Source organism: Chiloscyllium plagiosum, unplaced genomic scaffold (assembly GCF_037043375.1).
Source record: "Chiloscyllium plagiosum isolate Xiang-an unplaced genomic scaffold, Cpla_swu_hap1 HiC_scaffold_3, whole genome shotgun sequence".
NCBI classification, from domain to species: Eukaryota; Metazoa; Chordata; class Chondrichthyes; order Orectolobiformes; family Hemiscylliidae; genus Chiloscyllium; species Chiloscyllium plagiosum.
Window position 1 is genome coordinate 156,373,903 of NW_028270141.1, and position 14,309 is coordinate 156,388,211.

The following is a 14,309-nucleotide window of genomic DNA, read 5'->3' on the forward strand; positions in this document are numbered from 1 at the left end:
AGGAAGTAGTGGAGGCTGGTACAATTGCAACATTTAAGAGGCATTTGGATGGGTATATGAATAGGAAGGGTTTGGAGGGATATGGGCCAAGTGCTGGCAGGTGGGACTAGATTGGGCTGGGATATCTGGTCGGCATGGACGAGTTGGACCAAAGGGTCTGTTTCCGTGCTGTACATACTCTGACTCTATGGCTCTTTGAGCAAGTCAGAGGCTAGGAACCCATCTCCTGTCTCCCAAAGCCTGTCTACCATTACAAGGCTCAAGTCAGGAGTGTCATGGAGTATTCCCCACCTTTCTTGATGATTGCAGATCGGACAACAATCAAGAAGCTTGACACCAATGAGCACAAAGCTGACCACTTCATTGGCACCGCATCCACAAATATCCACTCAGTAGCAGCAGTATGTACTATCTATAATATGCACTGCAAAAATTCTTCATGGCACCTTGGAGAGGACTTCCAAACCCACGACCACATCCATCTAGGAGGAAGATGGATGGGAACAACACCACATGCAAAGTCCCCTCCAAGCCACTCTCACTACCACTGTTCCTTCACTGTAGCTGGGTCAAAATCCTAAAAATCCTTCCCTAATAGCGTTGTGGGTCTACCTTAAGCACATGAACTGCAATGGTCCTAACAAGGGATGGGCAATAAATGCAGGCCCAAGCAGTGACAGCCACATCCTATGACACAATAACACAAAACTCTCCCAGCCTCCTCATCCAAGTAGGTTGAAAATATCAGTTTCCTGAAGAAGGGCTTATGCCCGAAACGTCGATTCTCCTGTTCCCTGGATGCTGCCTGACCTGCTGCGCTTTTCCAGCAACACATTTCCAGCTCTGATCTCCAGCATCTGCAGACCTCACTTTCTCCTGAAAATATCTGTGACCCTAGTACTGATCTTTGTGACATTCCTCTTTTCACTGGCTGCAAACTAGAAAATGCCCACGATCTGCTTCTTTTTGCATTGTTAAGATATTACAGTAAAGGCTCTTGCAGTGGGAGGTGGCTTCTTGGCCAATGGAAACGTCGGGAGTGCTGCCGGGCGAATCTGACTGGGTTTGGAAGCGGCACTTGCCCAATAGAGGGAGCAGGATAATTGGGAACGCCACCCAATCAGAACCTGAACGACCTGGCCTCAGCCAATAGAAAACATGGGTAAGCCCGTCCAGTAGACCGAAAGGAAACGGGAATCCTGTCCCATGGCGCTTGAGGAAGGACATTCACAGCCAATGAGCGAACGGCTCGCGGCGGGCCAGACCAATCGGCGCGCGTGTAGGTGTGCGCAGGCGCGGCCTGCAGTCCCGGCAGCTCGAGCGGCCGAGGGGAGAAAGCGGGCGGAGCGCGAGCGCGCGGAGAGACCAACGGAAAATGCCGAATAAAAGCAAGAAAGACAAGGTATGAAAAGATGCAGCTTGACCTCGGCATATCGGGGAAGGAAGCTTCTCACTGGCTGTTTATATTAACTGTTTGAGATACAGAGGAATCTCTTTGCTGGGGTTTGGACTCTCAATCGGCGGCGCCTCTTGTTGTTTTTTTCTTTATTTATTTATTCCTTACCTTTCGGTTGGTTTGTGTGACGGTAATTTTTTTATATATCCTTCCCCTTGCAGGAGCCCAACAAACCCAGCAAGAGCACCAAGAGCGGCGGCAAAGATGGTGCCGAGAACACGGAAGAGGTAATGAAAATGAAGGCCGGCTGCTGCGGGTAGCTTGGGCCTCTCGGGTCCCCGCCGCCTCCCGCCCGGCCCAGCCCAGCCCACCCCACGGCTCCTTGTCAAAGAGCTGCCGGTGGAGAACAAGATGGGGTTTGTTGGAGGAAGAGGAGGAGGAGGATGACGAGGGGGGCGTGGGGATAGGAACCCTGAGGTGAATGGTGCCGCCCCCTGCCGGGGAAAGCAGCCTTTCCCCACTCTTCAAAATGTTCAGTCAATGGGGGAGGGGAACGTGACAGCAGTATCAGGTTTTAATCCTAGGGAAGAGATCAGCTCCTCTTCAGCAGTAAAACATAAAATTTTAATTCACCCCCAGTACCCCAAGCATTGTCGGCAATGTTTGCTGGCCTGCAGTTATTTTGCAGTATGAGGTGTTGGCAGAGCGTTAATGTTTGTAGTTTTAGCTTTTAGATGCTAACGAAATTGGGTACAAATACTTGCAATGGGCAATCTACATTCATCCTTGAGTAGGTTTTTGTAAAATTGATAATTTGGAGGAAATTACTCTGAAACATAGGCAACTATGTGGTAATTGCATTTGCTGTGGAATTGTCTTGTGCAGCTTTCTGCACCAGCAACTGAACTAGTTCCATTCTGTGCCTGTTATACCTTTTGGTCTTTCTGTCTTCGAGTCGGTCTCATTCCTTACTGAAAATTACATCATCTCACTCTTGGGTAGTGAATTTCTGATCCTGCCATACAACCTTACAAATTTGGAGTAAGCCATTCAACCCATGAGCTTGCTCTGTTGTTAAGTAGCTTTAGGGTCATTCTGATTGTAACCTCAAATCTGCATTCCCACCTCCCTGATTAAACTCAGTTTTTAGAAAGGGTTTCTTAATGCTGCACTTGGTTCTTTTGTTCGGCATGTTTAATCCATGCCTTCTAGTCTTAACTGTTCCACGAGTTAAAACAGTTGACTCTTTGCAGTGTTCCTTATTTTGGAATGTTTCAATTGGAACACCTCTCTGCCTTCTCTAAAGATTGTAGCCCTAAATTTTTCAGTCTGTCCAAGTCACTGAAATCTGTTGTCCCCAGAATTATTCTTATCAGTCTTTTTTACAATTGATTGTTAAAGCATGATGCCTGCATTGGACTCAGTACTTGAGTTCAGGCTGGGCCTTGTTTTTTTTTTAAACAAAGCTTTTTTTAATCAGAGAGGGTGTGTTGCTGGCAAGGAAACCACAGCCAAAGTTCAGGTTAGTAGTTATTGCTAATATATAAAATCACGCAGTGCAGAAGAGGCACTTCAGCCCATTGTGTCTATACTGCACTTGAGGTGTTGATAAGCTGCCTTTCTACTTGTTGTTTTGCATATGATGGAGATGACCCTTGGTGCTTTGAGAGATGGTCTTCAGTTTTTGGCTCGGTGTCAGTGAAAGAATGGCAAATGCAAACACATTGCTGGAGAAACTCAGAAGGTCTGGCAGCATTTATTAAGAGAAAGCAGACTTAATGTTTCAAGTTCTGTGACCCTTCATTTTAACTACTTGAGTCTGTTATGACTTCATCAGAATTGTATGGGGAATGCATCTTGTAGGTGGTATGCCTGTTGTGCAGGAAGTTCATGTTGGAAGGTGCTCAGAGGAGTACCAATCAAGCAAGCTGCCTTGGACTTGGTAGTGTTGCACTTTGTATTGATGGCTGTGCATTCACCCAGGCAAGTGGAGAATATTGATCCAGATCCTGACCTGTAGCTTGTCAATGTTGGACAGGATTTTGCAAGTGAGGAGTTGTTATGCATTGCAGGATTTCTAGCCTTTGACCTCATGTCGTGTCAATATTTCTGATTGGTTGAGTTAGATTTATGGACCGTAATAGTGGATATTAATAGTTGGAGATTTTGATAATGCTGTTGAATGATAAATTTTGTCTTGATGGCCATTGCCTGCTACTTCATCCAAACATTGCCCTCAACTTAACAACCCAAGCCTTGCTTATGCTGTCAAGGACTGGCTCAGCAACTGAGAAATTGCTTGCTCCTGTACGTTAAGATCTATAAAACACAGGATTAGTAATATCTTGATCTGGCATGACTTGTGCAGAGAAACTTCTAGCCCGTGTTCCTATACCACACTCACCCCAGGGATCAGCTGAATGGGACAGTTCTTGAAACAGAAGGTAGAGACTTGGGGATTTTTTTTTGTGATTTTAAAAGTGTAAATTAAAAGTTTGAGAAGATTTGTAGCTTGGGTGCTCGTTGCTGTGGTTCTGTTCGCCAAGCTGGAAGTTGTTGTTGCAAACGTTTCGCCCCCTGTCTAGGTGACATCCTCAGTGCTTGGGAGCCTCCTGTGAAGCGCTTCTGTGGTGTTTCCTCCGGCATTTATAGTGGCCTGTCCCTGCCGCTTCCGGTTGTCAGTTTTAGCTGTCCGCTGTAGTGGCCGGTATATTGGGTCCAGGTCGATGTGTTTGTTGATGGAGTTTGTGGATGAGTGCCATGCTTCTAGGAATTCCCTGACTGTTCTTTGTTTCGCTTGCCCTATAATGGTAGTGTTGTCCCATGAATTCATGTTGCAACATGAATTCCCCACATTATAGTCCAAATTTCAATTTTTTGCCCATTCAAGTACCCTGTCCATATCCCCCCAAGACACCTAGTGTCATCCTCACTACTTGCCTTCCCACCTATTGTCATCTGCCAACTTGATAGAATGTTCATACTCCAGATCACTCAAAACATTCTTGACCAGGCAACCCAGACCATACCTTTGCAATTTGTTTCGGGAAATGTACAGTGAGAATTACCCAGAGTAAGCTAGCTCAGTTGACTCCTAGGTTTTAAAACAGACAGAAATTTATTCACAATATTACGCAATGAATCAAAGAACAAGCCAAAGAACCCCTACAGAACTCGGTCTATCCAAACCAGACTTGATTATGCTGTTTCGAATATATACAACAGTCCCAATAAGCAAACCCCCTTAAAACACCGTTTTAAACAGAAATGAAACAGATGCTTAAGGTTGAAATTAGAAGGGCAGAAAGAGCCTGTTGACACACTGCTAAACTCCTAACTAGTTCTGGACTGATCTGAACTGCTCAGCTAGAGAGCTGACCAGTCCCCATTTGTTATCCAGGTCACTTCTAAAACATGACCACTTTAGCCTGAAGTCTCATCTGTTTCCATAGAAACAAAAGGCCTCTCAAAATCCTTTTCATCTCTTTACCAAACCAGCCTGATCGGAGACTGGCCCGTTTATGACCCCTCTGAAAATAATTAAGGACATAGTATCCTTGAAAATAAAGAGCTTTTACGAAAAAGGGATCAGCTATGTGACAATATTGTAAGTAATTGCACGCCCAGCAGTGATTTCTGTGGTACTTGACTATTTACAGCTATCTTAAGTGCCGTTATCCGAACTGTCGTCTATTAGATAATCTTTATCCATGCTGATATACTACCATGCCATGGGCTCTTCTCTCATTACATAGCCTTGCATGCATATGGAACATGTGGATATCAAGGATACGAATGTCAGGCTCAGAGTTATTGACTATAGTTCTGTCTTCAACACCATAATTACAAATAAACTGATATCTAAACTCCGAGACTTAGGTCTCAACCCCCATCTGCAACTGGATTCTCAGCTTCCTTACCCGTAGACCACAACCAGTCAGAATAAGCTCTATAATCTCTCTATAATCTAAACACTCATGTCCTGCAAGACTACATACTGAGCCCAGCATCTGCAGTCATTGTTTTTACCTCTACATACTCAGCCCCCTACTATACTCCTCATACACTCATGACTGTGGCCCAATTGTGCTCCGACTGTATTTACAAGTTTTCTGATGACACCATCGTTATAGGGCAGATCTTGAACTACAATGAGACTGAGTACATGAGGCAGATTGTTGTCTATACATCATGACACTCCACTCAATCTGTCCATCAATGTCAGCAAAACAAAGGAGCTAGTTGCTGACTTCAGGAAGCGCATTTCTGTCTGCATCGATGGTGCAGAGCATCAAGTTCCTAGGAGTGATGATCACAGCCATCTGTCCTGGTCCACTCATCTGGTCCAGAAGGCAAAACCTCTCCTCTTCGTCAGGCTAAGGACAAAGGGTCAGTTAGACTTGAAACGTCAACTCTTTTCTCTCCTTACAGATGCTGCCAGACCTGCGAGATTTTTCCAGCATTTCTCTTATGGTTTCTGATTCCAACATCCGCAGTAATTTGCTTTTGTTAAGGAAATTCAGTATGTCCACAAGGACAGTGATGAATATTTTAGAGATGCAACATAAAAAGCATTCGATATGGCAGCATCACAGATAGTTTGGCAACTGTGCTTCCCAAGGCCACAAGAAACTACAAGAGCCATGAACACAGCCCAGCACATTATGCAAACCAGCCTCCATCCATGGACTTCATCTGTGCTTCCTGCTGGCCCAGCAAAGCAACTGACATAACAGGAGACCTCCCCCACTCCGGGTTTCCTCTATTCCACCCTATTTTGTCAGACAGAAAATATTAAAGTTTGTATACACATGTGAATAGATTCAAGAACAACTTCCCCAATGTTAAACTTCTGAACAGACCTTTCAAATTTAAAGTTTGAATATTGATCTTGCTCTCTGTGCAAGTTCTCTGCAGCTACAACATTGTATTATTTGCTTTATCTGTTAGCCCTATGCACTTTGTATGATGCGAAAACAAAACTTTTCACTGAATTTCAGATTATCTGAATAAGATCACAAGGTTCTAGTGCTTGGCTAATTGTTATCTGGCATTCGATTAACCCCGCCCATGATAATCGAGGTTCCTCTGTATCTAGGTACATGTGACCAGAATAAATCAAATCAGTACCTTATTTCCTTAGCCTCAATCCTAAAGGGAATATATTCATTTATAGAAGCTCTTGCTGTCTGTTAATTGCCCGTTTACCCTCTAAAGCTCTTGTGAGTAGCCCCACTGTGCTTCTAATACTCTTATTTGAGTTCGATGCAATTGGCAATAAATCCAACATAGAACTAGTAGTCCTGTGTTGAAGCTTCACCAGGTTAGCGCATCCTTTTTTTGTGTACTCTTGATGCTGCTATTGGCGCTCTTAATTGAAGCAGGTGTGCAGAGTAAGGGAAATGCTGAGACACACAGTTAGTTTGTAGTGCTGATGGCTCTTTGTGTCTCATTTAGTAGAATGGTTACTACCACAGAACACAATTGAGGGTACTCAGTGTGAGGGTGCACCTTTTGTCTCCACGTCACACCTTGGCAATTCCACCATGGATTTTTCTGTGAAAGATGACTGGGTTGGAATGAAATTCTTTGCCTCTTTGATTCAGTAACAGATTGATTCGGGCAAAGTCTGGCTGGTAGATATGTCCTCGGGGCTTGGTCTGTAATGTTTCTACTAATCTGCTCTCGGTGATGGATCTTTAAGTCCCTCACTCACAATACACTTTGTCCCTTTCCTTGACTCTGTGCTTTTTCCAAGTGATTTTGATATTGACGTGCACAAATCCATAAAGCTTGTTGCAAGGAGTGTTGAGCTTTACTCAAAGTTTGTGAGAAGATTTGTAGCTCGGGTGCTCGTTGCTGTGGTTCTGTTCGCCGAGCTGGAAGTTTTTGTTGCAAACGTTTCGTCCCCCATTGAGCTTTACTGTCATAGGCCTGAAATTTAAAAGTGGGGAAATGATGCTTCAAATGTGCACAGCCTTGGTCACTGCATCTAGAGTGCTGCATTTCATTTTTGACATTAAATCTCCATGATGATACTGGATTTGGAGCAAGTACAACACTGACTTAATGGTTTTAAGGCTTCAAATATGGAGCTGATTGCATACTCTTGGTTTGAGTTGGGTTCAGAAGCTTAAGAGTGATTTAGGCCTTTACATTTAAAGAGATTAAACATGATAAACACAGAACAATTTTTTTTTTATTCTGGTGTGGGCATCCAGAACAAAGACTCTCAGATTTCATCTTAAAGCTAAACCATTTTGGAGGGAAATATGGTTTCAAACACAGCATTGTAACTCTTTCCTCAAAGGTTATGGATAGAATAATAGTCTACAGCACAGTAAAAGGCCACTGAGTCTGTGCTGGTCTAAAACAGCCACCAAACTATTCTAATTCCGTTTTCTAGCGCATGTCCCATACTCTAGCATGGCTTGGTGTTGCAAGTGCACGTCAAAATACTACTTGTGTGTTATTTGGTTTTCTATTTCTATGACCCTCACAGGCACTGATTTCCAAATTCCCACTATCCTCTGGGTAAAACTATTTTTCCTTCCATTCCCTTGAGACCTCCTGCCCCCTTACTTTAAATCGATGTCCCCTGGTTACTGATTCCCTCTTGCAAGGACAAAAGCTTCTACCAGTCTATCCTATCTATGTCCTTAAATTTTATACATCTGTCCCCATTCAAGTCTCTTGTGCTCCAAGGAAAACAAACCTATCTGTTCAATCTCTCTGGGTCTGGATTATGGGGTCATTTGGAATTTTAAGACTATAATCAGTAGATTTTTGGAGGGATTTGTTATCGAGGCACATAGAAAATAAGTCTCCCATTTAACTACAGATTAGCCATGATCTGAGTAAATAGTGGAATATATTGGAGGAGCTAAATTCTTCACGTAGTGCCTACATCAAGTAATTGCAAGTATGTATACAACTTGCACTCTTTTAAGATCTTTGGATAGAAGCAAAAACACATTTACTGAGAAAAACTGCAGTCTGGCAGCACCTGTGAAGAGAAAGCAGAATTAATGTTTCTGGTCCAGTGACCCTTCTTCAGAACTAATAATGTTAGTTTTTTTTTCCCGAGGTTTCACCCACAAGATGCAATTCGCGCACACCAACTTCTGTAAACAGTTTGAAATTTATTAAAGTTTGTACAAGATAGGTGATCCCCTTTGACTCTCTTCACAGGCGTGTGAAGTCAGGTCAAAGTGAGGCCCTGAACAAAGAAAACACATCCCCTTTGTGCAGGTTAGTTGGTCATGCTCTCAGATACTCTGGCCACTCCCCACAGTCACATGCCACTCAAGACAACCCCCAGCCACCTGTTACCTCTGGTACAATGGTAGGATGAGATCATCCTCGGCGATAATGCAAATGCCCTAATCCTATGCAGACGAATTCCTGACTTGGTGATTCCCCAAGGCAATATAGGTAGGTGTGATATACCTAACTTCAGGGGATGACTAGAACGCATTTCTGAATGGAAGGCACTGACTGGTAGTTTAGTTTGATAATAGTAGGAGGAGTAGTTGCAAACGACTGTGGGAGTCATCCGCATTCTCGCATGAATGTTGTCCCCGCCCAAAGACAGTGCAGTTTTTAACCCTTTAATATTACATTAATCTCCAGAGAGAGAGTACAATTTGATCTTTTTAACATTACAATCAGGGTCACTGGACCTGAAACACTAAATCTGCTTTCTCTCTACAGAAGCTGCCCAGATCTGAGTTTTTCCAGCAGTTTGTTTTTGTTTGATTTCCAGCATCTGCAGTTCTTTTTTTTTTCCCTCTGGATAGTTATTTGGGGTTAAATTGTAAGATTCTGTGGTTAATGTGAAATATGCTGCAGCATTTTAGAAACAGTTTTAGGATTAATTATTTTTTTTAACCACTATTACATAATTGGGGTTTGGTGGTTTACATCTGTTTGACTCTACTGCTTTGACATTGAAGTAGTAATTCAATTTGAAGCAAAATGTGCTTCTGTTCTGTTTTAACTGATATGATAAAATGCATTGGTTAAAAGAAATTTTAATTTGTACTCTTAATTCACCTTGTTAACTCCAACTTACCCAATCTACTTCAATGGAAATAACTTTTTCAGGATGTGAGGGAGGTAAAGGGTTCTCTGTATTGGGAGCACATTTAATTTTATTATTTTGTTTTCTATCATGGTTTGTGCTATGACATAACATTCATCAATAAATGCAGATTATGCAAACAAGAATACCTACATTTTAAGCAAAATCTCACTGAGTAGTTCTACTTTATGGCAGCAAAATCTGCTTGTTATGCTTTTGTTTTCCAGTTCAAGGATTTGGGTTTGATCACAGTCAATGTATTTTCATGTCAATCCCATCATAGATTTTGATCTATTTTACAAAAAAACATTGAAGCCTTTTTTCCTGAATGCTTGTGAGAATACCAGAATGGTGAGCTGAAAAATTCACATCTGTTTGGGTGTACCCAATTTGCTCTTGATAAGTGGACAGAGAAACTAGAACTAACCATAGACATTGGCCTATAATATCTTTGAAAATCTTTATGGTTTTCAAAGAGGGGAAAACAGGCCATAAGCAAAGAGGGGAAAACAGGCCATAAGCAAAGGATAGGTAATTATTAATGCACCATAAAGACAGTCAGTCACCTGAGGCGGAAATTGAACCCAGGTCTCTGGCGCTATGAGGCAGCAGTGCTAACCACTGTGCCACCGTGCCGCCCACAAGTTTTAACATGTGTTTACCACTGACATGTATACCAACACAACATACACAGGTAACACAAATAAATGAACAATATACCTAAGTAATTCATTAAAAGCTGATCAAGAATGGTAGTGCAGGTAGAATGTCAAAGTTGCAGTATGTTGAGAGGTCAAGCGTACTATTGTGATTCAGGGCAGATATATCTGCAGGAAGTGTTTGAAGTTCGGGCAGTTTTGGCTTGGAGTTTGAGCTGGAGGCTTAAGTGCAGATTCTTCAGTGCGTGGCGATAGTTACCCAGATTCTTTATATCAGGAGGCAGTCATTCCTCTTGAGTGGTCAAGGACAGGAGAATGTGACTGCAAGTGGGCAGGTAAGAGAACCCAGAGAATAGGAGTGCAGGAATGACAGCCTGTACAAGTATCCAACAGCTTTGGGATATTTGAGATAGATGACCACGACGCTCCCGACTACACACAATCAGGTGACTGATGCTGATCTCTCCAGTCCAATTGAGTGTTGTCTGCCTGGTGCAAGGATTCAGGGCATCTGCTGTGGGCTGGAGAAGAATTTGTAGTGGAAGAGAGAGGATCCTGTTGTTGTGGTCTGCAGACACCAATGACAGAGCTTGGAAAGAGGTTCAGCATATCCAATATGATGAGCTGGCCACCAAATTAAGCAGAACCTCAAAAGGAATATCTCTGGATTAATTCCTGAGCCAGGTGCAAATTGAAGAAGGAAAAACAAGGTCAGAGAGATGAATGCTGAACTGAAAGACTGGTGTGGGTGAAGTGATTAAGTGATTTGAAGTGCATAATTCCACCCCCCCCCCCATCCTACCCCGAATGAATATAGTCCTAAACTGATCTAGTCTCTCTTCATAGCTCAGTCCTGCCATTCCCAAGAATCCATTTGGAAAATTTGTTGCACACTCTCCATAGTTGGAACGTCATTCCTCAGATAAGGAGACCTAACCTGCACACAGTTCTCAGGTATGGTCTCAAAACCCTGTACAATTAAAGCAAGACATCCCTGCTTCTCTACTCAAATATTCTCACGATGAAGGCCAGCATACTATTTGCTGTCTTAAACACCACTTTGACCATCTGCATGCTTACTATCAGTGACTAGTGTACGAGAACACCTAGGTCTCATTGCACCTCCCCTTTTCCTAATCTATCACCATTCAGATAATCTGCTTTCCTGTTGTTGCTATTAGCAGATAACCTCCTATCATCCACATTATATTTCATCTGCCATGCATTTGTCCAATCACATCACACAGATGCATCTCTTCATTCTCCTCACAGCTCGTCCTCCCACCCAACTTAGTGTCATTTGCAAACTGGGAGATATTACACCTCCTAAGTCATTAATATAAAGTGTGAATAGCTGGGATCAAGCACTGTTTCCTGTATTACCCACTGGTCACTGGCTGATGGTCAGAAACAACCGCTTATTCCAATTTGTTTATCTGCCAGCTAGTTCAGTCAATGTCAGCATACTATTCCTAATCTTGTGTTTTAATTTTGACATGCTAACCTTATATATGGGACCTTTATTGAAGACCTTCTGAAAGTCCATGTTTACCACTGGTCCCTTTGATCCATTCTAATAGTTACATTCTCTCTCAATTCCACAATCAATTTGTCCAGCGGGATTTCTTTTTCATTAATCCATGCTGACTGTCCAATGCTGTCACTGTTTTCAAAGTGGTCAGATGTTTAATCTTGCGTACTGTTAGTATTGTGAGGGGAATTGAATACAAGAATGGATAACTTGTGTTTCAGTTATGCAAAGCATTGTTGAGATTTCTATATGGAATACTGTGTATAGTACTGGTCACTACTTGCAGAAAGATGTTAATGTGCTGCAAGCAGTTCAGACAAGGTTTATCAGACTAATGACTGGAATGAGTGGATTGTCTTGCGTGGAAAGGCTAAACAGGCAAAGCCTGTATCCTGTGAAATTTTAGAAGCATTAGAGGTGATTTAATAAAACATATAGGAATCTGAGGGAACTTGACTAGGTGGATACGGAAAGGATCTTTCCTCTTGAGGGAGAATCTGGAACTAAGTTTTAAAACAAGGGGTCGCCCATTTAAGACAGACGAGAAGACTTCTTTTTGAGGGTTGCGAGTCTTTGGAATTCCCTTACTCCAAAATGCACTGGATTCAGAATCATTTAATATTTTTTAAGGCAGAGGTAGGTTCTTGTCTCATTGTCTTGGTGAAGATTAATGGGGATACGAAGGCAAGGAGAGTTGAGGTTTGTTATGGACCAGGCCAGATCCCCTCAAAATATTTTAAGAAGGTAACCTGGGCCCAACTTATTCTTTTTTTAAAAAATAAAATAGGTGTGAAGTGGGGTTCCAGATGTGATGCAACTGATCAAATCACTCCGCTTGAAGCAAAGCAGAATTTATTTTGTCCCGTTTCCATATCCATCGAAGCAAACACTCAGAGCCATATTGTGTCTCTATCATCTTCATCTTTATTCCAAGCTCTGGAGAGAGAGCAATGGCCCTTGCACACAAAACGTGAGTTCTCAGTCTTCTCTCGAACAGCAAATTCTTAAGGAACTATGTAGTCACTTACAGGGAGCAGCATCCAAATAAGGCAACATCTAAATTGACTGACCATTACCAGCAGCAAGCATGAACAGTTAAGATTTAAGCCATCTGGCATTGCACAATGTCAGGAATAAAAGAATGACTAGGGTAGGAATAGGTCCAGTCAAGGATAGTAGTGGGAAGTTGCGTGTGGAGGCTGAAGAGATTGGGGAGACACTGAATGAATACTTTTCGTCAGTATTCAATCAGGAACAGGACATTGTTGTCAATGTGAGTACTGAGTCACAATTAAGTAGAATGGATGGCTTTGAGGTATGTAGAGAAGAGGTGTTGGAAATTCTGGAAAGGGTGAAAATAGATAAGTCCCCTGGGCCTGATGGCATTTATCCTAGGATTCTCTGGGAAGCAAGGGAGGAGATTGCAGAGCCATTGGCCTTGATTTTTTATGTCCTCGTTGTCTACAGGAGTAGTGCCAGAAGATTGGAGGCTAGCAAATGTGGTTCCCTTGTTCAAGAAGGGGAGTAGGGATAACCCTAGTAACTATAGGCCGGTGAGTCTCACTTCTGTTGTGGGCAAAATCTTAGAGAGAATTGTAAGGGATAGGATTTATGAACATCTGGATAGGAATAATGTGATCAAGGATAGTCAGCATGGTTTTGTGAAGGGTAGGTCGTGCCTCACAAACCTTATTGAATTCTTTGAGAAGGTGACTAAGGAGGTGGACGAGGGGAAAGCAGTAGATGTGGTGTATATGGATTTTAGTAAGGCGTTTGATAAGGTTCCCCATGGTAGACTACTGCAAAAAATACGGAGGTATGGCATTGAGGGTGAGTTGGAAGTTTGGATTAGGAGTTGGCTGGCTGGAAGAAGACAGAGGGTAGTAGTTGATGGCAAAGGTTCATCTTGGAGTGCCGTCACGAGCGGTGTTCCGCAAGGATCTGTTTTGGGACCATTGTTGTTTGTCATTTTTATAAATGACCTGGAGGAGGGGTTAGAAGGTTGGGTGAGCAAGTTTGCGGATGATACGAAAGTCGAAGGAGTTGTAGACAGTGAGGAAGGATGTGGCAGGTTACAGCGGGATATAGATAAGCTGCAGAACTGGGCAGAAAGGTGGCAAATGGAGTTCAATGTAGCTAAGTGTGAGGTGACTCACTTTGGTAAGGGTAATAAAAAGATGGGGTACTGGGCTAACGGTCGGATACTTGGTAGTGAGGATGAGCAGAGGGATCTTGGTGTCCATGTGCACAAATCTTTGAAAGTTGCCATCCAGGTAAATAGTGCGGTGAAGAAGGCATATGGCGTACTGGCTTTTATTGGTAGAGGAATTGAGTTCCGGAGTACTGAGGTCATGTTGCAGTTGTATAAGACTCTGGTGCGGCCACATCTGGAGTATTGTGTGCAGTTTTGGTCGCCATACTATAGGAAGGATGTGGAGGCACTGGAACGGGTGCAGAGGAGGTTTACCGGGATGTTGCCTGGTATGGTAGAAAGATCGTATGAGGAAACGCTGAGGCACTTGGGGCTGTTTTCATTGGAGAAGAGAAGGTTTAGGGGTGACTTGATAGAGGTGTATAAGATGATTAGGGGTTTAGATAGGGTCGACAGTGAGAATCGTTTTCCACGTATGGAGTCAGCTA

At 42.9% G+C, this 14,309-nt stretch overlaps 1 protein-coding gene across 1 annotated transcript in view; it reads left to right on the forward strand.

The window, feature by feature from the left end:
• The first annotated feature begins 1,212 nt into the window (after window positions 1-1,212).
• ppp2r5d (protein phosphatase 2, regulatory subunit B', delta) overlaps window positions 1,213-14,309 on the forward strand; it is a 149,680-nt gene continuing 136,583 nt past the window's right edge. Inside the window, exons 1-2 of the mRNA XM_043687399.2 lie at window positions 1,213-1,402; window positions 1,618-1,683. Coding sequence (XP_043543334.1) covers window positions 1,376-1,402; window positions 1,618-1,683 — 93 coding nt within the window. The 5' untranslated portion in view covers window positions 1,213-1,375. The remainder of the gene's footprint in view (window positions 1,403-1,617; window positions 1,684-14,309) is intronic.